Below are 25629 nucleotides of genomic sequence, written 5' to 3'. Positions count from 1 at the left end.
TGCCGGCGCTCACACGGGCATTGGCGGGGAGGGCGCGGCGGAAGCGGCTTAATAATGATAATTTACAATAAACAAACAAACAAACAAAAAAAGCAAAAGAAAAAAATTCAAAAAAGCAAAAAGAAAAAGAGCAAAGTTCAGCCTGAGATCCGGGCAACAATTGCTGCAAGGCTCTCCGAGGCGCCGCGCATTAGATCCAGGGCTGCTCCGTCTTCAGCATCGCGCCCAGCTGCACTCACAGACAGACAGACAGAAGAGGGGGGGGAAGAGGGAGGCAGAGTCAAACTTTGGCCGCGGAGGGGGAGTGCAGGGTGGTGGTGGGGGGACTGACCCCAACCTCAGCCCGGGCCCCGAGCCCTACCCGGCCACCCCACCCTTGCCGGACCCGTGGCGGCGCGGGGCTGGGGGCAGCCCGGGGGCTGCCAGCCGGAGGTGGGGAGGCAGCGATCGATAGTGAGGCTTTGCGGCTCCTTAACCACTTAATGATCCAGAAATCAATGGGGAGGGCGAGGGGAGGGCGGAGGAGGTGGCCACCCGTCGGCCCGCCGCGGCTCCCCCCCCGCCCCGATTCCCCGCCAGCACCTCGGACAGCGCTGGGAAGGACGGGAGGGGGGAACCGGAGTGAATCCGGAGTCACCCCGCGTTCAGCACCTCGGACAGCGCCCGGGACCGGAGTCAATCCGGAGTCACCCCGCGTTCAGCACCTCGGACAGCGGCTCCGCTCGGCGCCTTCCCCCGCGGGGGGGAAAAAAATTGGGGGGGGGGGCCGGAAAAATGAACTTGTGCCACGGCGCCCTGGGGGCCCCGGCGCCCCCCCACACACACACTACACACACACCCCGTGTGAACGCGCCCATTGGCCGGGAGGCGTTTTGGGGGGTGTCGCTCCCCGGTGGCGACACCTTGCTGCTTGATTAACGGGAATTAATTGCCGCCCGGACCCCCGCGGTTTCCGGGCGGTTTCCGCCCTCTTTGCTGTCATTACCCCGCTGATGGAGCTCGTAATGGGGCGATTAGCCGGGGGGGGGGGGGGGGGGGGAAGGGAGGGAAGGTGAGCGGCTGTCGAGAGGTTGCAACTTTCTGCTCGCCTCTCTACCCCCCCCCCCAACACCCGATCAGCCGAAATCTCCTGAGCGGGGAAAGTTTTGCTGCACGTTAAAAAAATGAAGAAAAAAAATTAAAAAAGAGAAAAAAGAAAGAAAAGAAAAAACACTAAACCCCTCCCCAAAGCCCCAGCGCAGAGGCGGCTGCTTTGAGCCCGAGGTGAAGCTCGGAGCGAGGAATTTCGTTGAATCCCCTCGAAATCGGTTGTGAACGAGCAGAGAGGTCCTTTTGCGAAAGCAACCACGGGGCCATCGGGAAACCATCGCTCCGGCGAAACGCAGCGCTCCTAAAGCGGCGAGGAGCCGGGGCTGCTCGCGGCGCTCCCCCGGCGCCCAGCCGCGGTACGTACTGGTGCGACTGGGAAGGGGTCGAGCTCAGGGCAGCGAGGACGGGTGCGAAGTTGGCAGAACCCGCTGCTAAGGACACACTGTCGTTGCCATCCGAGGAGAAACATTCAGCAGCCGGGGCTGGCTACGGGCAAAGCCTCGGCGACCGTGTTTCCCCCCTTCGATGGGCGCCGGCGTCCCGCCTCCGGCCAAGCCACTTTCCTGGCCGAGGTGCTTTTTATTACTGTTATTTTTCTCTGCTGCTAATCTCTTTTTAAAAACAACTCCGACGGCTCGAGGGGCTCCAGGCCGAGCTGCCTGCCCTGATAGTGAAACAAGCGCGGGCTATTCAGGACCAGCTCGGTTCCCCTCCCTCCTGCCTGTTTTTCCCGCAGACACAACTTTCCTCCCCTCCACCCCATCGGAGGATTTTGTTGCTTTTAATCTTCCAAGGTAAAGGGGACCAGCTCACCCAGGGCTCTCGCCTCCCCCGCGGTGAGCCCGGCTTTCCGCGAGGTTTTCTTTTGGGGTTTTCCTGGGGGTGGACGCTTGGCCATGGACGTGGGGAAATGTCCAGAGCCGTGCGCACAAACCGGTGCCACTTTAAAGTGATGTCGGTGATTATTTCTCAAATATTCGATTTTCTCTTCTTTTCCCCTTTTCAGCCAGGCAGCTGCATCTTGTCCCTCTTCCAAAGGCGCCCTTGGCCGGCAGCTTGGAGGCGGTCAGTGCGGGGAGACCCCCCCGGGGCAGCCCGGCTGCCAGCTGTCGGGCAGCGGGGCAGGCAGGGCCCCCGCATCTCCTGCCCTCCGCCCTGCAGACTCGGGGCAGCAAAACAAAAGAGCTTTCTAGGCCGATAAGTCCAGAGGCAAAAGCAGCATTAGCCCCAGTCCCAGCATGGCCCCCACCTGGGGAATCCACTGTGCCTGGCACTGGGCGCCGCTCGTCCAGGCCCTGTCCAGGCTGGGTGAAGGATCCCTGCTGCTGCTCTGTCTCACCTCTCTCCCAGCGCAGGGATGCTGCCCCAGTGCCAGCGACTGGGGACCAGGCTGGAGGGGCTCAGTCTGCCGGGGGGTTTGGTTTTGCAGCATCCCTCTACCCTTGCAGGGCTGGGCTGAGTCCTGCATCCGATGGGACCAGTGACAGATGGACAGGAACTGGTCCTGGGTGAGAAGTGGGGCAGAGATCCCGATGGGTCTTCCCAGCTCTCTGCTGTGTGACTGTGTTGGCTGCTGGGTCAGGCAACCTCCCTGTCTACCCAACAGGCTTCATCTGGAATGGAGATTTACACTGGGATCAGGACTAGGACTGAGATTATGTTAGGGACCAGGAATGGGATTAGAAGTGGGTCTGGGACTGGATTTGGAATCAGGATTTGGACTGGGACTAGAACTCAAATTGAGATGCTTATGAAGGGAGTGGGGGCAGGATATCTATACAGAAAGAGGTTTGGACTGGTGGGATCTTTTGCTATATTTCCTCCTTTTGAGTGAAACATCTGCCTTCAAACAAATGAAAGGAAATGCCCCAGATCAGACCCACACTCCAATCTTCCCAAGGCCATGCTGCCAGCCAGGCACCTTGGCCCTGAGAGTGCCCACTGGTATGGATAATGTCTATGTGCGAGGGGATCCTGCTTATGTGGAGCCGGTCCTGAGCTTTGGGACAAGCCTCTGGGGTTGCTCATTACCTGCAGTCTCACTGCTGCAGAGAAAAATGCTGTGCAAGGTTTTGGGGTGCAGGGAGGGGGATCTGCTCCTCACCCCCAAGCAGACACTGTGTCGTGGCATCCCCAGGCCTTGGGGACAGAGACTGATCCTCTTAGGCCATACTTGGGAGTTCTCAGCAGCTACAGGTGCACTTGTTACTAGTATGGCTGATGTTAATTAATACAAAATATTAATATTATTATTAAGTCATTTCAGAGCTAGATTGCCAAAGGCAGAAACCTGCCCCATTTTACCCACATGAGGTGTCCCACTCACATCAGTTCAATGCTCGTTAATTTGAGTTCTGGCTTCAGCAAACCTGGTGCCCTGCAGGCACAAGCTTCCCTGCCTCAGCCGAGGTGAACGCTGCAGAAATCCTGAGGTGTGTGAGAACGTGTCAGACCCTGAAGGAGGTAACACGACATGGGCAGATCCTCTCTTGCTGGGGGTGAAAAGGCAGTTCAAGAGTGCTCTGTGCTTCTGTGCGCAAGAGCTGGACTGATGGCAGGGGTGGAAATCCTGAACTATGCTGTGCCTGGGCAGGCTGCTTCCATGTCCTACTGGACAAATGGGCCCAGAATAACTCATCTGTGGCTCCCAGTGTCAGTAGGAATGGGAATTCCTATGTCCACAGAGCACAGGCTGCCCCATGCCTGTCTTTCCATGCAGCACCAGCCCGTTTCCTTCCACCCAAGACCTGCTCTGCAGAGTACTGCTTGTGCAGGGTTTCTTGGTCTCTCAATGTGCCTCATGCTCAAGGAAGGGTCATGGGTCCCTAAGAAGAAGGAGCACATTTGAGGCAGGCTTGACACTGCCCTGCGCTGGTGTCCCAGTCCCACCTGATGCTTATTGTAGAGCTGTGGGAGCTTCCCAGGAAAAGTGAAGCCTGTTGGCCATACCAGTGGCTTTGATGCTCTACAACAGGTAGAGCGTTTTATTACCAGCATAGGGCAGGGCACCCAAAGGTGCTGAGCTCTACTAACATCTTCACAAAATTTGGCTCTTCCAGCTCTCAGCAGCTTGTCATTTTTATACAAACAAGTGTAATTGTCCTTAAAACCCATTTCCCGTACGCTTTCTGTTTGTAAGTACACATTGCCAGGAAAAGATCCCTGATTGTGTCTGCATTTCCAGCCATCTCCTCATAAGCTCAAGTCACATCCCAGGGCTGACTCTAGGACTCTGATGCCTTTTGGAGCTGTTGAACATCCCGTCCCACTGCACGGTTGCTGTTGTGGCAGGGTAAGGCTCTGCCAGCACCAGGTGGGGACATCAGCCCCTGTGGCCACGTGGCAAGTTTGGCCCTGTGGCTGCTGCGGCAGGACCGGCCCTGGCATTCCTGGGCTGGTGGCAGTGAGGCGAGACCAGACTGGGGCTGCACCTGGTGAAAGGCACCTCTGTGCCGGGGCCAGGAGCTGGAGGCAGCAGGCTGCAGCACTGCAGTGGTGGCTGTAGCAAAAGTTATGCTAGAAATGCCTGCAGGCACCACACACTGGTATCCAGATCACAGAGGGTCTGGGTTGGGAAACCCCCTGGAGACTCTGTGGTACTAAATCTAAAGTGACCGCAGTGTTTGCTGGCGAGGCTGTGCCTAGACAGGAGAAGGGGGGTGCTTAGCCATGCTGGGAGCAGGTGGGATCCTCAGGCAACTGAACGAAGATCTGAACGAGTGAGAGAAGAGCAGAGAGCCCTGAGGTGTGGAGGACGGCAGAAAGAGGAGGGAAAGCTCATCTGGGGGCTGCAGTGGTGGGATCAGAGACAAGTGCAGGGCCTGGTGGTGCGCAACCTGCAGCAGCGTTAAAATCCCATTTACCAGTGGGTGTCACTGCAGGACAAGGAGCGTCCAGGGCGCTGGAGGGTGGCAGGGCTGTGGGGGACAGGAGACAGCAGGCTGCCGGCTGGCCCTGCACGGTGGCAGGGGCCAGGGGCTCTGCAGCCCTGCTCCCCGGGGCCACGGCTCCCTCCAGCATCTGTCTCCACCAGCAGCTCAGCACTGAGAGGTGGCACGGCCAAGGCAGGAAGGAGGGGAAGGAGACACCTGGTTTTGGGCTTGTTTCTCCCCCTCAGTGACTTTGGCAGTGGGTTGAGAGCAGTGAGGAGCAGAGACCCTGTTGGCAATGGGGTGGCAGGAACCCGCGGTGGCACCACGGACTGGGCACCTGCTGGGGGACGAGGCCTCAGGGCTCCTGCCTGCTGTAACCCCTTGTGGGGTGGCCGTCCTTGTGCTGGGGCTGTGGTGGGTGCAGATGAGCAGGGAGCAAGTGCCAACATGCTGGATGAGCCAGCCAAGAGCTGTTAGATCTAGGCCACTTGTGGCACGGCTGTACCCAGGATTTCCCAGTCCTGCAGGACAGATCTGTCTGCTACAAGCCCCATGGACCGGTGTCTCCCCATGAACACGCTTTGTTTGATCCAGCTGTTGCTTTTTGGGTTCCTGGTCCCTTCCCTGGCTTCTTGGAGCCATCCCAGCTGGCCGGAGCACACAGGCAGCTGCGGGGCACATCATTAATCCCCTTTTCTCCCCTCCTCATGAAGGCCAGGGTTTGCAGGGTGCTGAGGGCCCATCCATCTCATGAGCTCAGGTGAACCCACAGCATGGGAGGGGTTGGCCACAGTAACATAACTCAATTCCCCTTCGGTGTCCGGCGCTCTGAATTTCTCTGAATCGGCAGCTGTGAATGAGCGTGCTTCACGCCGTGGTTGCTTCTTAGCCCCTTTATAATGAAGTGGGACCCTACTGGAAATGCCTTCTTCCCCCTGCACATCCCCGAGACACAAAAAGTTGCTGCAGGCAGGTGTGGCTGTTGCTGCTGGACGCAGGGCTGAATGTGGTTCCTGCTAGGCAGCACGGGAAACCTCTTGCCTGGATTTCTCACGCACACACCGCGGCTTGGCTAGAGGAGGTTTATAAATCATGTCATTTTTAGCAAGACAAGATATTTAAGGCCCAGCTTTTTCCCTCCCCAGGGAAGTGGGAAAGGTCTCCTGTTATATTCCACCTTTTCTAGCATGGCAAACCCTACTGTTATCCTCCTAGTTATTTTAGATTGGCTTTATTTAGAGACCTGTACTAAAAGAGAGAAACCCATAACAGGGTTTCTCCTCTGCGGAGCAGCTGGTTTCCTGCCTCTCCAGGCTCAGGTGGAGGTAGGTTTGGGCAGGGTGGGATTTGCTGCAGCTGCTGCCCTATATAAAGGGGAGGTTAACCCCCAACCTGCCCCTAAGGAGGGGCTGCTGGAAATGCCAGAGCAGTTGGTGCTGAGCCTTGCTTGTCCTGCTGAAGGTAAGAAAAGCTACCTCTGTAGCCTGCTTTGTTCTTGAATTTAGAGCAACCTGCTTGAGTTTTATGAAGGACTCTGCTCTTTAAGGTTCAGGTCTAAAAGTTTGTCTGGTGATAACGTGAGGCACAAGTCCTGGGCTCAGCACTGCTTCCTGAGCCTCTGTGTCCCTTGGCTGCTCATGGACTTGTGTAGGAGGGTGGTGGAGGGCTGGGACTGCACAGAGCAGCAGCACTTACAGCAGGGCCCTGGGATGCTCAGACTGTCCTGGGGTGGGCGCATCTGAGCTGGCTGGGGGAGAAAGGGCTGATGAATGCAAATACTCAAAGCTAACAATAGACTAAGATATATCTGGCACAATCTGAGATATGACAATAGATATGAGAGTTAGACTACACAGTAGCAATTCATTATTCAGTTAGTAATCTTTGTGATGCACAATTAGAGTAACTGCAGTCATTATCAAGTGGTATTTTCTTAAGGTGGAGCACCTAGCTGGGAGGAGGCTGCTTTGAAGGGGTTAGTACAGCTGAGCCCTGCTTGGGTGGCTGGCACCAGGCTGGTGTTTGGGTGCTGTGCAGTTGAGCTGATGTTGGTGGAGTGTGAGAGTTTGTCCAGCCATGGTTTTGATATGCTCAGTCCTGAATCACCCCATGTTCCAGCAGTTATTCAAGAGTAAATGCAGAATTGTCTGGGACTATCTTCAAGCAACTGCATGAATTTGCAGTAAGGCCTTAATCTGGCAGAGCACTTAAAGCAGGTGCTTGGATGCTTTCACATAGGCAGCTGGGTAAGTACCTTGCTGCACCAGGCAGTAATGGAAAACTTAGTTGGCAATCAAATGAGAAGGACTCATAGAGTATGAGATATTATACCTATGGTATCAACTGGGAGATGGTTGCATTTAATACATTTGTTCAGAACAGCTAGTGAAGGGAGACTCTCCTATTTTTCCCTGTGGGGCTATATTGGTGCAAGCACTGCCCTGTTTGCGGCCTGAGCATTGGTATCTTGAATGCGATGAGATTTGAGGTGATCAGAGGGGGGTAAAGTGCTGGTATTCATCCGACACAAAACAGTGAACAAGTTGAGCCAGAACCTTTTTTAAACATATTTGTGATTTATTTGGTTATATAAACATCAGAATAACTTTTCTAAATCTGAAAGAAAAAAACATCATCCATGGCTATCACAGGGGTCTAAAGGCAAAGATGCTCATCACGCTGCTGTGGTCGAGCCTTCAGCTTGTTGTGTAGATGCCCTGGTGAAGGGGACCGCATCTCACAGGCATTTCTGAACGGTAGACACTGAATGCCTTTTTACGAGCCTCACTGTCTGGAAAAGTACTGAGATGAGGACCAACCTGTAATGAAAAGAGCAGATAAGACCAGTTACAGTGAAGAGCAGTTCAAAGAAAATAGGTTGTAGCACAAAGAGGAAATCATCTGCGGTTTAGTGCAATGGTTTCTGCTCTGTTTTGGAAACATTACTCCAGCTGGTGAAGTTATACAAACCTAACTCATTTAAAATAAGGAGTGACTTTTCTGATTGACTTCAGGATATAATCTCATTCTGTTCCAGGAACAAGATCTTGCAGTCCCACTATGATTTGTTAGTTATCTGACATTTCCAAGTGCTGGCATCCCTTAAGATAGACCCTGAAATAAGTGACTTGTTTTCCACAGCAGAGAAGGTGTGTGTGTGTGTGTCTCCCTGGGCTAGCAAAGCAGGGCTCTGAGCTGCTGGGGCTGGGGACACCTTCTGTGACTTGCCCAACAAATACACGAGCAGGCTCTATCCTGGGAGCCATGGATGTGGTGGGGAAGGGATGGAAAAAATACCTGGCAAAAGTCCCCTGGCTGAATGAGGTCTCAGGAGTCCTGGGCTCGTAGAGTGTGTGAGCATGTCTTTATGTACAGAGCAGGCTTACTGTGGGGGTAACAGGCTTTACCTGCCCCAGCTCAATCCCTTGTGTTGTGCATCTGCCTTGTGCAGATGAGCAGTGCTTCCTCCCACTCTTTCCCCCTCCTCCCCTCCCTCAGGCAGGATGGATGTCAGCCTGGTTTTGCATATGTAAAAATACACAGCAGTCTTTGCCCTGAAAAGCTTGCTAGTGATCTCATTAATCAAGACAAACAAAGCATATTTAGCTATTCCCCCTCTCAGAGGAAGGCATTCAGGTGCTTAAATATACATTTGAGTGCCTAACTTCAGACAGTTGTTTTTTTGGTTGGTTTTGCTTTCTCACAAGCAGCAGTAGTGACATAACCCCTGTCGGAGAGGGAAACGTGTGGGAGGTAGAAGCAAAGGCTGCCTAAAGAGGTGGGCAGTTTCTGGGGGCCCTGATGGAGTTAGCAGGGAAAATCCCCCAGCTGGGCTGACTTTGACCTGCCATTAAAGATGCAGGAGTTTTCCTCTGTCTTGTGTGGAGGCAGAGCCGGGCTTGTTAGAAAAAAATTCACCTCCCAAAACCTCAGGACAGCTGCCTCTTCCACGCGTTTCCCATCGTGCTCCCTGCCCAGCAGTGCTGGGAACTGGGCAGGAGGAAATGTCTGGGTTGGGTTGGGCTGAAGCCTTGGAGGAAGAAACCAGCAGTTTATTCATTCCAGTCTTAGTCCAAAGCTCCCAGGTGAGAAATGACCCAGTGATCTACACTGAGGAACAACTGGCTCTGATTAAAACTAGCAGAGCCCTTGAAGTTGTGAGTGATGCCAGTTTCTGCCCTCAGTGTAAGTGGGAAGCACCAGGTGTAAGACAGGGGACAAGTGGTGGTCTAAAAAATGAGATGCCCTCTCATAATGAGGGACACTTGAGAAGCATGGATTACTCCCAGGCCAGTAATTAGAGTCAAGATAAGGGTGTCCTTGGGTCAAAGGTCTTGATATGACAGACTGGTTTAAGAAGCCAATGCCAGAGTGATGAATCCTCATCTCTGATTCTTCTAATTCATATTCTAAATGACGAACCCAATGGTACTTTCTCTAGAGACAGCTGATGATCTTTACTCTGATATGATTCTTGAACTGTTATGGCAGGATTATTTCTGAATCAGATCTAGAGCTTTGACCATAACACGACAGGAATACGCTTTGTGGGCAGAAGCTTGGTTGTTTCCTTGCAGGAGGAGGTTGCTGTTATTGCTTTCGATTGCTGATTAGAAGTAATGCTTTGCTGTTGCTCATTGCCTGTTTTATTATCAAGTTAAACTGCAGGACACTCCTGCAGCTGGAATGTTGTAACATCAGCCTTTGCCTCAAACAGTCAAAAGGACAATAACAAACCTATCACTCCTAAAACTTAAATAAGTGCTCGGGAGCTATTTTCATTTTGGTTTTTCCGTTAAGATAATATTTGAGATTGGAAGAATGGAAAGGATTACTGGCCAAACATTGTGTGCAATACCTGCTCTGTACTCTGAGCACCCTTGGGTGATGGGTAAGGTTGGTTTCTTCAAAGGTAAATGAGCAGCTCTGGGGATGGCAAAATCTTTAATTGCTATAGCTGAATGAAATAGCTTGCTATGGTTTGCAGGAGGTGTTGGGAATAAACCCATTAAAAGGACCTGGGCAAGTAATAAGCCGCAGCAGGCTTTCCTCCTGCCAGGGGAAGACCTGCATGCAGCTGCCGAGATGCCGCTGCTTTAGCTGCTCCCTTCTGCGTGCTCGGAGGTGGCTTCCCCTCCTTGCGCGATATTTCATTTTAACAACAAAGCTGCCCTGAGCCTCGGCCTCGTTTTTCCATCATCCATCTGATTGAATCCTTTTAGTGGGTGACAAAACACTTCCTTGAGCTCTCTTTACAGGAAACCAATCTCGATTCCTTTTTTCCAAAACCTCCCTCATTTACTGAAGTCTAACAACTCCAGGCCCTTTTAAGTCCTCTCCCCATTTTTTTCCTCCCCCAAACAGCACAAAAGTGTCATGTTTGCAGACTTCTGGGGTGTGTGTGGGGGTTAAAATACACAGTACAGGAGCCGAGTACCTGCGCACCCGCCCTGCGCATCCCCGCGCAGACAAAACCACACGCGCGCACGCACATCGAGATGCAAATTATTTCTGCGAAGCTATCACTTGTAAAGCTTGACAGAAAATAATGAGAAACACTAAATCTTTTATAAGGTCAACACTCAAGCAGCTGTCAAACAAGAAAAGAATTTAGCGAAAGAGCCGCAAAAACTTCCATCGCCTCATTAAATCCAACAGGGCCGGGGCCTGGCGTGGCGAGAAGGCACCAGGGCGCCTCCGTTTTGTGTCAGTAATTTGCGGCGGAGGAAGAGGGAAGACGAAACAGCCAGCGCCGAAGGGGCCTAGGGGGAGGCTGGGGAATCGTTAGTGCGCCAGGAGCGGCCTCGGCTCCTAATTGGAAGCATTGGGCATTATCAACGGAGGATTTGCCTCGGCTCCCTGACAGCTATCTAGGCCTGGAATGATAGCCCACTTGTCAGTGTAAAAGACCATTAAAAACAAACCATTTTGATTTAATTGGAGGCGGTGCGCTGGGGGCCCAGGTGAGGCGCTTCATCAGCCGATGTTGGCTGCTGATGCCTTTTTCCCCCTGTATTGATGGCTTTTTTCCCCCCTCCCCTCCCTTTCAAAAACTGTCTAGGAAAGAGAAAGAGGTACTGAAAGATCCTTCACAGCTGCATCGAGAGCTGCTTTCAATAGGGTTGTCAACAAATGCCATGACAAGTTAGAGGCAGGCAGGTATTTTTAAAACAGACGTTATCCTGTCCAAGACGAGCCGCGCTTGGAGGTGTCTTGCATTACCAGGGTTACAAATGCTGTGGCTTTTCCAGGCGGCAGCATGCTTAACCTCATCAATGAACGGGGCCTACTCGCTCTCTCCACCATCCCAACTCCAAGGACGTAGGGAAACACAGGGCAAAGGAGTCGGGGGCAGACGGTCCTTATTTGCTTCAAGAGCGCAATGATATCAAAAAGTGCTCATTTTTTGGCTGCTGTATTTAATACCCCGTTGGGATCTAGTAGTATTTTTTGCTTCCTGAAGATAAGGGCCATCGTTTTCTAAAATTCACAGGTTGCTTGGGCTGGGCAATGGTGTGAGTGAAGGAGAATTTTCCCACTCAAGCCACAACCCAGCTACGTTGCCCTTCGACAAATGTTGCTGGAATCGACGCAAGCAGGTAACTAACCTGAAAGGTGAGACGGCCTGTGTGGTTTTACCCTACCGTGCTGGGAGGATTTGATCGTGAGCCTGCATGGGGAAGCACTGCGGGCTCTGCAGAGTCCTCGCTGCAACAGCCACAAGCCCTTAGGTCGCTGCCTTGGTGCATCACACAGATGCTAGAAGTGATGAGTTTGTGTGGATTTGGAGTCCCACACTGGTGCTTTGCTTTAGGGGTCAGAACTGAATGTCTCCTCTCTCTCCTTTTTAAACAGGTCCAAAAGGCCTTTTAATGCTCTGTTTTACTGGTGTCAATCAGGAGATGTTAGAGAATAGTGAAAATGTCAGAGGATCTGGTAAGTGGCCATGTCACTGGGCAGAAGGGTGCATTAAGGGCTGTAGAGGATGGGGTAAGGATGACTGAGAGGCTCTTAACTGTTCTGGGTATCCGCAAAGGATTGCGGGGAAGACTGGACCATGGAAATACCTTGCTGCAGTATGAGCAATCATACTGCTAGAAGTTTCATCTCTTAAGCAAAATGAGAAAACTGTTTTTTTTTCTTTTTCTTTCTTTTTCTTTTTTTTTTTTTAAGTACTGGTGATTAGAGCCTGCATTAGTTACAGAACTGCAGTGACAGCAACGTGGGAGGTGAAATCTCTGCTGTTGTCCCAGTGGAGCTGTGGAGGTGCTATACCTGAAGATAGCTGGGTCTCTGCTGCCTGTTTGAGACCTTGCACAGTGTTGTATTTTCTTTTTGTATTGTGCCTGCTGTAAACTGGACACCAATTAAGGCCAATCGTGCTTGTTTGGACTGCTGTCATTAGACTGTGACCCACCAATGCATTTCACATGGGCTGCTGAATGGCCACCAGGTGACACTGACCCTTGGTCAGCCAAAACTGCAGCTGAAGCAAGGTTTGATGTGGTACCAGAGTGATGGAAAGCTCTCACACTCATGTCTTTATTCTTTAAAAATTATCCAGGCCCCAGGTGACAAGTTTTATAGCATTCTGCTGATATGAAGTTTTGCTGTCCTCCTGAAAGCTGTGAGGATAAATGCTATAGCTGAAAAGCTAGCCCACTGTGTGCTATGTGTATCAAACATGGGTTATTTAAGCGCAGTCTATGGCTTTTCTGACAAGACAACAATTGCAAGATTACATGAGCTGTGCTTGTCAGTTCAGCACTTTAGACAAAAATAGAGGTAAGGCATTAAAAAAAAATGTGGAACACTTTTGTGTGTATGTGTTAAACCTCAACTGTTAATTCTGATGAAGGATCAGGCTGCGAGCAGATATCGGATCCCTGGTGAGAATCAAATTCTGGAGCCCAGAATTTTGCTGCAAAGTTTATACAGTGGGGATTCCTCTAATTACTTTCTCTGGAAATTTACCTGACAGAGCTTTCCCAGGTAATGCAAGGCGTACGTGGGAGAGCCGCTCATGCGTTGACAGAGCCTTTGATTTTGTGCCAGGTTGCAAATTAAGTCTTTTGCCAAGGTACCCGAACACTTGCTCGTCAATTGCTTATCGCTTATTCATATCGTGCATCGAGTGCAGCTCGTTTCATCTGCTCGGGAAGGCAGCGTGTGTTGACAAAAGTGTTGTCCAGAGTTGCTGCATTTTCTTTCCTTCCCTCTATTTGGTCAAGTAAACAAGGATATTTCTCCCTGGAAAGCACCTTGAATGTCTGCACAAGTTGGAATTCTCTAATGAGCAAGGAAAAAAAATGTAGTGTGCTAGTGACACGTGGTGTAAGTAGATATTTTGATGCACGGGCAAATTCTGTCTTGTGTTGGTGCCATAAAGTGCTTTCACCAAAACGTACTGCCATTCTGGACTGAACTGACAGTTCCCAGATAATCTGTCCTGAAGCGGTTGTTGTTGACTCACCGGTTTGCATTATCACCATCAAATATTCAGATAAAGGTAGGATAAGTCACACACTGTACTTGCACCCTGCAGGGTGCAAGGCTGCAGGGATGCTACACTTCAGCAACAATGTCTTTCCAAGAATTGGAGGACACCAGGGGACCATTCTGCCCAGCAAGGGATGTGGGGATGAGATCCTGTGAGCTATGAGATAGGGATGCTTATTTGTGTCTGTGTTGGTTGCCTGAGCTTTTGTAACATCCAGGGAATGCAGTTCTGTGCCAGCAGGTAACAGCAAGGGATGGGAGCCCTATGCCTTGCTGTGAGCATTTGGGGTAGGCATCTGGTGCTGTGCCCACAGCTGCTGGGTGATGTGGGCTCTGCTCTTACTTTCTGGTATCTAGTTAGCATGGGGCTCCCTCCCTTGCTAGGGTGCCTGAGCAGGCAGACGCCCGGTGAAGACTTGGTGCAAAATCTTAACTCTGTTACCAAAACCTGTGACTATCGTAGATGACTCATGGCACTGCAGATGGCAGGGCAGAGGCTTTCTTGGGGTAAAAGGCCTTCCTGGGGATGACTGAGGAAGGGGAGGGCAGTAGAAATGCTTCACTGAGGTGAGTAAGGGGTTAAGTCCTGGGCTTTGTAAAACAATAAAATAAAAACACTTCAATTCAGCAACTTTCACTAATGAACCACTTGCCAGGACATGACTGGCTCCCCGTGACCCGTTTGTCTCCGTGAGCTGGGGGAGCCCAGGAGACCATGAACCAGGTTAGTCTTCCAGAGCGAGACGCAAAGCAGGAACGATTGCTTGGCGTGGGAGAGCCTGTAAATCACACTGTTAGCTTAATAGCATGGGCTATTATTCTAAAGCAGTGGGGCTGAAACCTAAATCCAAATGAAAATATAGTCAATTTGTCCATATTTTAGCGACTGAATGACTATGTAATGTCACACAGGCCTGGCAACACAGAGAAAAGGCAGAGGCAATTAGTGGGGAGGGCAAAGCCCCTTTGTTTTCTTCATTTTGGCTTCTTCTATAAGCCCTAGCATGATGCCAGGTGATGGTCTTGCCAGGCCCTACTGGAAAGCCCAGTTTGAGCCAGTAAAGACAGGCAAGCCCAGTTTTTGCAGTTATATGTGAGGAGCCAGGTTAAAAATAGAGAACAAATTCTCCTTTCTGTTGTTGTTATTTTATCTTGTTTCCCTGCTGACCACTGCTGTGAATTACAAACATTGCCCTAGCAAGGAGCTCTGCACCACTCCCCCAAACAGGGGGAAAGGCACCAGACAATAAGGACAAATGGTTCAAGGACATGTTGCACCCCTGTGCTCTGCACCCGCCTCAGGCCGCAACCTCTCCCCTCGAGCACTGGAGCTGTGCAGCTGGCACAGCTCTGTTTCCCCAAACTGTTGATTCATTGTTTGCCTTCCTTGGGTACTAACCAAACAAGAAAAAATATCTGTCAGTCTCTCTGTTCACCCCCAGTTCAGAAAAGTCAATAACTTAGATACTGTAACTTCAGCATAATTCCCCTGGAAACTATTTATTTCAGTCCAGACCTTGTTGCTTGGACTGAGGTGTCTAACTTTTCTGTGATGTCACTCTACAGCTCCCTACCACCAGAGGAACTTCCAGGATGGATGGGCTTCTAGTAGAGAAAAATAAAATAACTTGTCAGACCTAGTAATAGAGACTCCCATCTTTTGGTGGTGATAGGGAAGTTTAGCAGGGGTAGTGGGAAGCCTGAGAAAGGAGAGTGGCTTTAAGGAGCCTTACAATTCAAAGCAGCTCCCTCAAGAACATCTACATGTGGCTCTCTGCCACTTCATGTGTAACCTGGTACTATTGAAAGCTGCTTCTAGCCTTCAGTCTGTATACTGGATGAGAGCAGAGGGCCTGAGACCTGTACTTCACTGTTAATTGTGCCTTATACAAATTAAAGGTGGTGGTTTGGTAAACTGGTTAAAGTAAACAGTATGAAAAATTGTCCTGCCCTGGCAATGGAGTCTGTTTTAAAGCCATGGGGTAGTTATCCATCACTGAAGACGTGCCTGGGAAAGAGTTTCATAAGGATAGAAATGCTACAAGAACCAATTTTGTCACCATACTTTGAAGTGTTTCTTTTTGTCACACTTCTGGAGTGTGATGGAGTGACTGCTACACTCTGGCTGTGCTTGGTGGAAGGGTTGGACCAATCTGTTGTCTTTCAAGGCCATTCCATCACTGCCTACTGAGGACTCAGCTTTATAAGGAGACAGACTAAGGCACAGCTTGGAGGCTATCAAGTGGCTTGGGAAGCCATCAGCTTTCCTTAGGTCATCACTGCTCTTAACAGGGCAAACCCTTACGGATGTGCAAGAAAACGTAATTTTTTATGGAGGAAGCCATGCTCTGAAACCCAACTGAGCAGTGAATTTCCTGATCCAAGTTCTAATACGGGTGTGTCTGTAAAATCGGCATCTGGGGCAAGGCAAACTTCCCAGGTTAACCTAATGAGGAAGAGTACAGAAAATATGTAAATGAGATTGTCCTCCTGCCCTTTCTACTCCTGAGGAGGAAGGAGAGAGGAAGGAGAAAAGGCAGGGAGGAGAGAGGAAGACTCAGGAACTGGGTGTGAGACCTGCAGGTGGGGAGGAACCCAACTGCAGTCGCAGGTGAAACAGAAGGGAAAGCATGGAGAAGCAAAACAGGCTGAAAAATGAATAGTGATGGAAAGGTCTGGGGTGAGAGGAGCTCTAAAGAGGAGGCTTGCCCCAGTATCTCGTGTGACTTGCACAATCTGTTTAACAGCGATTGGTCATGTTCCTTCCCTGACACTAGCTGCAGCAGCAGCTCTGTGCTGACAGGCAGCCGGGATAAATGATTACTGACATATGCTAATCGGACAGTCTTAGACAGGACATAAGAAGAATACATCAAGGTGGTGCAAAACACATTTCTTGGTTGAAACTCTCCAACTTGTTCAAGTACATTAGCTTCAGGAAGTCACAAGCCCTCTTTGTTTTAAACTACAGTTAAAAATCAACAGTGTGCAAAAAGAAAAAAAAAATAACCTCATCAGAACAAGGGCCTTGGTGGAGGCTGAGAGGCTCTTTGCAGTGGTATCTATCAATGCCAGATATGATTTTAGCCTTGTAAACTCCCTGCAGGGTTTCAGGGCTCTCAGACTTTCTGGTGTCTCCTTTCCATTCTCTCTGCCTCTTTTCCCTTCCTTCCTAAAATGCCCCCTAGCTCTTCACTTGAAGTGTCCCTGTAATTTACACCACAAACAAAGCTAATGGGATTCAAACATGTACCCCAGAGCCCAGCAGGAGGCATGGATGAATTTGGGGAGCTGTTTAGATCTCATTGCCAGAATAAGAAACCTTCACCTTGACTCTTGCTTGGATCAATTAAAGGAGGTGTCACATACATCTGCAACCTGGCTGGACCCTCCACTTGGTCTCTGAATATTGTAGATCAGGTAGTGCAGAGAGGTAACGAGCTCAGGCTTTCTGGAAATCTTATTCTGAGGGGAAAATGCTTCTTGAAACACATTAATCTGGTGTGTCTTGAATTAGTTATGGTGAGAGATGATAGGCTGGGAGGCTGCACAGTCACAGGTGTGACTGTCCTGCTCATTCAGGGTAGCTGTGGGAAGGCTGGGTGCTGACATGCCAGTAGAGAGCAAAGACTGCTGAGCACTGATGGGGTGGTATGAAAAGAGGCTTCTAATCTGGTGAAACTCATGGAAATGCACACAAGTTAGAAAACAAGTCATTAAACCCATCATCTGTGCAACTGCTGCCTGTCTTCCAGGTCCTAGAGCTCTGTCAAAAAAAAAAAAAAAAAAAAAAAAAAAAAAAAAAATCCCACCCTGAAGTCCAAGAAGGGATGATATCTGAAAATGTCCAGTGCAGAAGCATTGTAGAGTCTGGATCTCTCACACTGAGCTCTGAGGCAAGAGCCTCATATCTATCTTCAGCATGTGTTTAGGGTATAATTGGGGCATGTGGACAAGGTTAGGGGGTATCTCCACGTTTGGACAAGTACTCCATACCTTCTCCAAGTGGGGCAAGTGCCAGAAGGACTCCTCTTTTGCAGGTAGTGGGTGTTTTCGGAGCAATGTGGTGCGAGTTTCGTAAGCTTTGCCTTTCTGTAACAAGATAAACAAGGAAGGTCTGAAAAGGCAACAAAGCTCTGTCCATCAGGCCAGGGCTATGAAACATAATGACGCTGGGACAAATCAGGCAAAAAGTCCCTTTGTACCAATGATAGTGTTTCTTTAGGAAAATGTGACACTGCTTCCCTGATCTGGCTCATCTTTCATATCCATATGGCTAATACTGATTTCTAGAACACAGTGGTGAGGAGAGCATGAATGCCTGCTATCTGTGTGCCTGTTTTATACAGCAGTGAGGTGACTGCTGCCTGCAGGAAGCCTTGTGCTCAAGCTAGAGTGGTGGCCCATCGCCAGCTGTGGAAGTCCTTCCCACTGTCCCCACTGCAGGAAGAAATTCCCAGTTGTCCATTGGGTGTTGCTCTTCCAACTAATTGCAGCTTGTAGTGCTTGTTACTCCCAGCATGATCCAGTGCAGGTACTGGGCGACTGTTCTGGCCTGCTTGTGAAACCCTGGAGGATTTGTTTGCTGTGTGGTCTAGGGGATAGGTTTGTGTTGCTTAATTCAGTAATTGGTGGCTGCAGGCTTCAGAAATGTGATGGAGGGAATTTAGATATTAAAAGCATCAGATATTAATAGATCAGGTAGGGATGCATTTTTCCAACATCCTAGACTCATGCATTCATAAAATAGCTGCTAATTAAGAACACTATATTCTTGTGCTTTGACTATAAAGCATACTTTGAGATGGCAGTAAGCCCATTGAAATTGGTCATTACCATATTAGCTCAACTCTTCTTTGAGCCATTAACTAACAAACCCGTCATTGGCTGCTTTTAAATGTTATTACAGTATTGCTATGTTTCACGGCACAGAGTTTCCCTCTAGTAACTGCGTGGGTGCTAGTGGCAGTCACGCCATGCCAAGATCAGGGCTGGTGTTGGTCCTTTGAATGCTTGCCACCTGCTCTGTTGTTTTGTCCTTTGTCATCCGTAACCTGAGCAGAGCTGATGTTCTCCTCGCTGCAGGAGCCTCACAAACAGTCCTTAGGAAGGCATTAAATGCCTAAGATAATTTGAAGCCTAATTCTTTATTATGACAGGGACTTTTAGAATTGTTGCAATGCAAAGAGGCATGGCTGAAAATGAGAATCAGAGCCTTCATTTATATTGATATAAGGTGTTTAGCTGGGTACACTGAGACTAGAGGCATATTGATACAGACATGCTTAATGATAGCTAGATAGGTATCTTAGCTCCTGGGTGTATCCTTAGAAACAAAATTCTCTCTCTCTCTTTCTTCTTCTTTTTTTTTTTTTTTAACAACTTTTCCATTTGTCTCTAGGTCACTTTCAGGCACAACACGTTGTGGTTTGCACATCTGGTGTTTGCTCCCACAGCATCACTCTGCTGGACATGCTCTGGCCAGAGCTGGGCTCATCTCAGCTTGGAAGCAGCTGATTTTTAGTTATGTTCTGCCAACTTTCTAGCAGTTAGGGAAAACAGTTTCTCAGCTGAGCTTCCTCCCTGTGGCCAGGAGACATCCATCCTTTGTAGGGTAGAACAGTGGGCATTTGTGCCAGGTTGCAGAGCCCCTGCCTGGGGCAAAGCAAGGAAGAGAACAGCTGGAGAGTTATCACCTTTTTCTTTTCCTCTTGCTGGATCACTGTTGTTGCCCTCTGCTGCTCTATCCACAGCTCCTTGTACTTGTGATGGAGGAGATCAAAAAAGGGAGTGGAAGGCCTAGGAAACATTAAAAAGACAACAGCCAGGGTTAATGCCTCATTTTATCTCTCCATGCTGATTGCTCTCTCTGCTCCTGATGGAAAATGTGACCATTCACAACATGGATAAAACCTTGAAATGGGGAAGTCTTCCTCTGCCTAAAGCAAGAATCAACCCCCAATTTCTTTGCAGTTTGCAATGCACCACAAATTGCACGTGCTTGTGGTATCCTGCGGCAGGACCACCCCAGGGCAATCTCCAGACTAGACACCAACAACCTCTCTGCACACTGCTTTGCAGGAGCCACATTGCCACCTCTGCCCAAGCCCACAATGAAATGGAGCGAGTGCAGAGCGCCACAGGCTGTGGCTCAGCCCTGCATCCTGTCGCAGCTCCAGGTTCCCCAGGTAGTGCCTGACTGTGGGGAATGAAAGCACCAATGGGGGCAATGTCTTGAAGTGAGCTTGGCCTTTGCATCACCATCCTGGAGCTCAGAGCAGCAACTTTGGCTCTGACCAGTTGTAAATAGTCCTGTTGGGTCCTTACACTAGTGGATGTAAAGTATGCTCTGCTAAAATAGCACTGTTTTTGCTATTTCACTGCTATGTTATTCCAAAAAGCTAAATCAGATGCAATGATGGATTGGGCAAGAGGGATAAGTGCAGTCTTAAGCAATCTGGGCAGATGGAAACCAACTCAGTGCAAATGAGGTCAGGTGTCTGAAGCAGATAGTGCAGTTGAACTGCTAAGCCCGAGCCTACGTGGATTTGCCCCTTGAAACAGGGCACCTGGGAGCATCCCAGCCAGGAGGGGACAGCAGCAGGGAGCAGCAGCTGATGAGTGTGGTTCTAGAGAAATGGCCAAAATAAGAAAGTAGTTGCTTGTTGGGCAGCATCTAAGTTAGCTGCCCTGAGCTGGTGTTAGCCTGATCAGCTTGTGGCAGAGCTGCAGCTTGGACTTCTTGTGCCTTACACCTAGAAAGTGAGGATGCTTTAGCTTCCTCAGCCACCATGGAAGGCAGAAGTGGCAATGGTAGCAATGGAGCAGCCACAGTCTTGCCATGAGGGCAGTATATCACTTGTTATTGTGGTGGTGGTGCTATTTTTTTTCCCCAGCAGTGAACACTTGAACTCCTGAAGGTGATGGAGGACCTCCAGCTTAATTTTTATCAATTCTTGTCCTTGCACATCTTCCCGAGGAGGGACTTTTCCCATCTCAGCAGCAACCAGTGGCAACATGGAGCTAACAGGCCCAGCTCTGCTCACACCTGTAGTCTGCAGTGCCTTCAGCTCCTGTAACAGAAAGGCACAGCTTTCCCTGTCTGTCCAGACCAGCTGTGAGACACCAGTGTGTGGGGCTAACTACTGGGGCTTCTCCTGGGCCTTCTCCAGGAGGTGGGTTTCTGTGGAAAGAGTCCATTTGCTGGGCCACAGAGAGGGCTGCTTCTGCTGCTTCCAGGTTTTCAGCAGGAATCTGTCCAAAATCGGTAGCAACCAGCTTTTAGCAGTCTGAAGGATCTTTGACAGTGGCAGAGGGTGCCAGCAGTGCGTATGCAAATAGTAACTCTTCTGTTCCTTGTTCCTTCACCCCTGCTGTGACTTTTATTACTTAATTATTGCACACCACATGCTTCAAAACAGCCTAATCTATGGTCGTGTTTTCTAATGATACTAGATGTGCAATCCAGCAGTCTACATCCCAAGGGGGCATTCATATCAGAGGAGACATCCTTCTGCAGACCTCCTGTTTCATAGATCACATGCTGCAGGGCTTTTCAAGGCTTTGCTTACAAATCAGCTGTGCTCCAGACTGTCATCTGGAGATACCCTGTGTCAAAGGGGACACTGCCACTTACCCCTTATCTTTGCTGCTTCTTCCTCCTCCTTCCTTTCCAGTTTGGTGTTTCAAGCTGATCAGAGCTGGGCAAATTATTTATAAGGCATAGAATATCTGGTAAAACTATAGGGTAGTCCTGACAAGTGCTGAGTATCTTATTGCCCATGGGTTTCCTGTCTCATTGTGCAGGATAGGTTTTGGTAGTCCTGGCATAAATACATAGTGAGCCATGTGTTTGGGCTTGTTCCCTTAGCCAGTCCCATCCTTGGATAACTTTGGGAGGATCTTGGCTCTACTTTGTATCATGTTGCTAGCCCAGTATGCACCAGTACAGCAGTAAAACTGGTGGAGGAGTGTGGAAAATGCCCCAGCCAGTTTTGGCATCACTGTGGGTAGGAATGGCCATGCTAGATGTTTGCTTGCTAAGTGCGGGGGCTCTGCTCTCCAAGGCAGAAGCTTTCTGGGTGTGCCCAGATAGCAGGGAGGAAAGCAGGACAACACTAAGGCTTTGTGGGGAGTGTTTGATTATTGATTTTTTGCAGTAGCTGAATGTGTCTACGTCTCTGTGGAGGTGACTTTTACCATCTCTGATGGACCAGCCAGTTGGTGACTGATTAGTCCACAGCTGGCTTGTAAGTAAATGCTTGAAAGGACACATTTGAGTTGATGCTCTTCAGAGATTCTTCCCTGCCGTGTGATTAATCACATTTAAGTCCTGATCCAGCAAAGTATAGAATCATGCCTGGGATAATACATGCATGAGCCACCTCTTTGAAATTAGTAGGAATAACCTGTGTGCTTAGTTACACACTTATGTTCTGCTGGGGCTGTAGAAAATGATGCTTCATCTGGCTTTTCCTGGCTCCTTTGAGCAAAATATCCCCTCTTCTCTTCCCCACTTTCTCTATACCTGGTAAGTCTGCTCCAGTAACTTTAGTCAAAGAAATTTCAGTGGGAAGGTTTCTCTTTGTGGGTTAAATGCTGATCCCATTGGAGTGGATGGAAATTTTGGCCCTGATATCAGTGCGATTTAGCACTATGACATTAATTCTCTTTTGCAGCTGACCTGTGGGTAACTCTTCTCTCACATTAGTGTTACTTAAGGATGGGTGTGAACTGCTTGTGTGCTCTGCTTTGTTTTGTCACTGCTCTGAACTGGGAGGATTTTGCTGCTGCTCCTATTTGTGGGTGCTGTGGGGAGGGGGGAAAGCATCTGCTGAAAACACTTAATGTGGATTAAAACCCACCTTGTTCAGAATAACTCAGATCTCCTTGTTTTGGCACAAGCACCCTGCCACAGAAAGGAAAAGGGAAGAAGTTCTGATAGGATGTAACAAATTATTTATAATTGTGGAAAAAATAATCAGCTGCTTCCTTTTATAGTCAAATAGTTGGAGCCACTTCTAATGCTGACACTGCCTAAATATTTTAAAGCTTATCTATGCACATTTTCAAAACTATTATCCCTGAAACAGTTCCTCTCTCTTTAATACGCTCTCTCTATAAATTACTTTCAAGAGTCAAGATTTAGACCTACATTCAACTGAAATGACAAGCACCTGCTAGCTTGGTTATAAAATGTGGTGCACTATTCTGCCAGAAGCCTCTTGGAAAAGAAGCTGCAGCCTTCTAATGGTTTATTTTACTGTAAAAACAATGTTAAAAAGTATAATAAAGTATTAACAATATTAAAATAAAACAATGTAGGCCTTAAATGAGCTACAAACTAGTTAAATCTATTCTATTCAATGTGAGCCTTCAGTGCTTTGCAGCTGATACCTCCGAGCTGGGATTTGCCTAAAATGAAGGCACCAGGGACATGCAAGGGAAATGGTAATTATAATTTGCAAACATTAGGCTGACACTTTTTTGTGTATGTGTGTATAAATTCTGACAGCTGTGATTTGTGTGGCATGCCAAATAGTGTGCTATAGCACTTGTAAAGGCTCCCTTTCTGGCAGGCCATCCTCATAGCAGCAGCTCATTAAAACTTTGGAGAGGGAGAACTTGCCAAAAACAGGAAGGCGTCAGAACCATCTGAGGGACTCCTGCTACACGCTTGTTGAAAGGTGTTTGAGAAGAGAGCCTTGGGTCTGACAAACTGGAATTTTAGTACGCCTCTCCGTTCACAGTGGGGCAAAATAATTGGTCATCAGTGACTACTAATTTGGTTTAGTAGCCAGAGGCGTTTTTTTTCTTCCCAGAAAATCAATGACAGTGCCGAGGTCTGCTCAACGAGATTCAGCTCAAGACGGGTCCTCATTTAGCTCTTGATGCTTCTTCCACTGGAGACAGCTATTTTGTTAAAATGAAATTAAAATCTATCTGTAATACTCAGCTGTGAGAGCGGCACCCGTCAATGCCATGCTGCTCTTGAGGTTTCAAGGTTGTCAGTCTACCCTCAAACTTATTTTCAAAGGTTTACATATCAGGTGAATAAAAAGGTGCTTGGCAAAAGCGGAAATAAAGGACTTTGCTCAGGAAGGGTTTTTTACAGTGGCTTAAAAGACAGAATCAATCTAATTGCTAAGTTGTGTTGTGAAAGGGTAAAACCTTGGCTTGCGCTTACTGTTTTTCTTGTAATTCAAAAGCATATTGGCTTGTGAATATTTTAGCACAAAGGTCCACCTTTGGATTTTTCTGGTAGAGCTCCTCGCTGTGTATCGTGGCTCCTGCAGTGTTGTATCCTGTTGATAGCCAGGACAAGCTTCGGCGGGGAGCGGAGTGGGCGAGTGGAGATTTGCACAGACTGCAGGCTCCCTGGTGGCTGTGCAGCTGTTTGGGCTGCTTCAGAAACACTGCTCCTAGGAGCCCTCTAATTTCAACAGCAGTTTAGTGCCAGCAGGATCAGCTCTGCCTGGGTGCTTATGCGATACATGGATTGTCATTTTTTTTTTTTTAACAGTCCTGATATCAAACAGTATCACAATATCGCCAGCTATCCTGAAACTTTAATCCTTTCCCCCAATGGTTAATGAGGTTTTGGAGGGTTTTGCGGTCTTAGTACATGCTAGCTTTGCTCAACCTAAAATGGTCTGCTGAGTAGCCAGAGTCCTCCTAGGGTTGCCTGGGAAGGTTGCCTCCATGGGCTGAAGACCCCTGTCATCGTGTTCTCGTGGGTTTGCTTTATGATGGGATGGATTTGTCCTATGGTAGAACTGCCCATGTCAGGTGATCTTCCTCTGCCTAATGATGATTGTTTCATTTGAAGCAACTGGTTCTAGTCCCAGCAAAAAAGGTGCATTTAAACCCTGGCTTACAGATGTTGTCACCAGGCTGCAACCCACATTTCAGACACTCTGGCCCTGAGGTGGAGCTAATGACTATCGAACTGGCTTTAATCTAAACCACCTAGGTCTGGCATGGTCTTTCATGTGCTCATAAACCCAGAAACTTCACAGTGTGGAGAGCAAACTGTTGTTGAGGAGAGCAAAACACTTGGAACCTTTTCCAAATGCCTACGTTTTGTCCCCTCTGCCTTCATGGGATAATATCTGTACAGGAGGCCCACAGTGGTGCATGCACAGGGAGGATGCTCTGCTGAGGATGTGTGTGTGTGTGCTGGGGGGCTGCGATTCTGCTCAGGGCCTCGGGGTACTGCCAGCACACCCAGCAGCAAGGCATTAGCACTCAGGCCCCTCTGCTCTGAAAGGGGGTTTACAGCGCAGGAAAACTCTGATTACAGTTCCCTTGTACCTCACTGTATTGTCTCCCTTCCTCCCTTGTTACGGATGGGCTGGAGCAATCTATCTACCGTTAATTTGTCGGTGTGTAGCCCAGCAGGAATCCAGGGCATGATTACAGCTCTGGCTGTCGCGTGCCCGAGAGCCGGCGCAGCCCCAGCATCCCCCTGCAAACCGCCTGGCTCTGCTTGGCCTTAATTGTTCCCTCTTGGCTCGTGGACCTGTCTGCTCTCCCAAAGGTGGTGAGGAGGGCCGAGGTAATTGAAGCACTTAGCTGCCCTCGCAAACATCGCCTCCTGCAGCTAATTAGGAAAGAGGGCTGCTGGGCTCTTCCTTATTTCTTTTAATTGTTTGTGGGTTTTGCATGGGAGTGAAGGGCAGAGGAGGGATGTATAGTTAGCGGTGAATTCTTGACTTTGGAATTTGTATAAAAGGTCACTTACAATTTGTTAACGCTTTCACCAGAGTGAATTCAATTAGTGGCTCCAGTAGTCCCTGCACACGTGCATGCATGTGCGTTACACGCAGAGGGAGAGGAGGAGAAGGGAGCAGGCCATGAATGCAAAGGCTTGTCATTTTCCCAAGAAGCTTGTGGGCTATACAGTAAAGTTATAGGCCCCTTACAGCTTTATGGTACTCTAAATAGGCCATGGCAATAAACCCATGGAGAGGCCTGAAAGATCATTTTTAAATGATCTCCACTTGTCCTCACTTTCCATTAACCGCTGAAAAAAATAACAAGAGGAAAAATTGGTAGCAAACACTCAGGGACCAATTTTTTTGCGGTCTTTGTGCTGGCAAAACTCCCAGTTGAAATAGTGGGTGTTTCACCCTCGTGGCAACTGCAGGGTCTGTGCCATTGAAGCCCT

The 25629-nt window shown here is 49.1% G+C and overlaps 1 protein-coding gene across 1 annotated transcript in view; it reads right to left on the bottom strand.

Annotated features, from left to right (window-relative positions):
- Window positions 1–7614: 7614 nt before the first annotated feature.
- Window positions 7615–25629, bottom strand: part of CFAP77 (cilia and flagella associated protein 77) — a 61662-nt gene continuing 43647 nt past the window's right edge. Inside the window, exons 4-6 of the mRNA XM_062591313.1 lie at window positions 19157–19259; window positions 17457–17552; window positions 7615–7780 (exon numbers count right to left, since the gene is read on the bottom strand). Coding sequence (XP_062447297.1) covers window positions 7658–7780; window positions 17457–17552; window positions 19157–19259 — 322 coding nt within the window. The 3' untranslated portion in view covers window positions 7615–7657. The remainder of the gene's footprint in view (window positions 7781–17456; window positions 17553–19156; window positions 19260–25629) is intronic.

The sequence above is a fragment of the Rhea pennata genome, chromosome 18 (assembly GCF_028389875.1).
Source record: "Rhea pennata isolate bPtePen1 chromosome 18, bPtePen1.pri, whole genome shotgun sequence".
In the NCBI taxonomy this organism is placed as follows: Eukaryota; Metazoa; Chordata; class Aves; order Rheiformes; family Rheidae; genus Rhea; species Rhea pennata.
The sequence above is the reverse complement of the archived record's forward strand: the minus strand, read 5'-3'. Positions and strand labels throughout refer to the sequence as shown.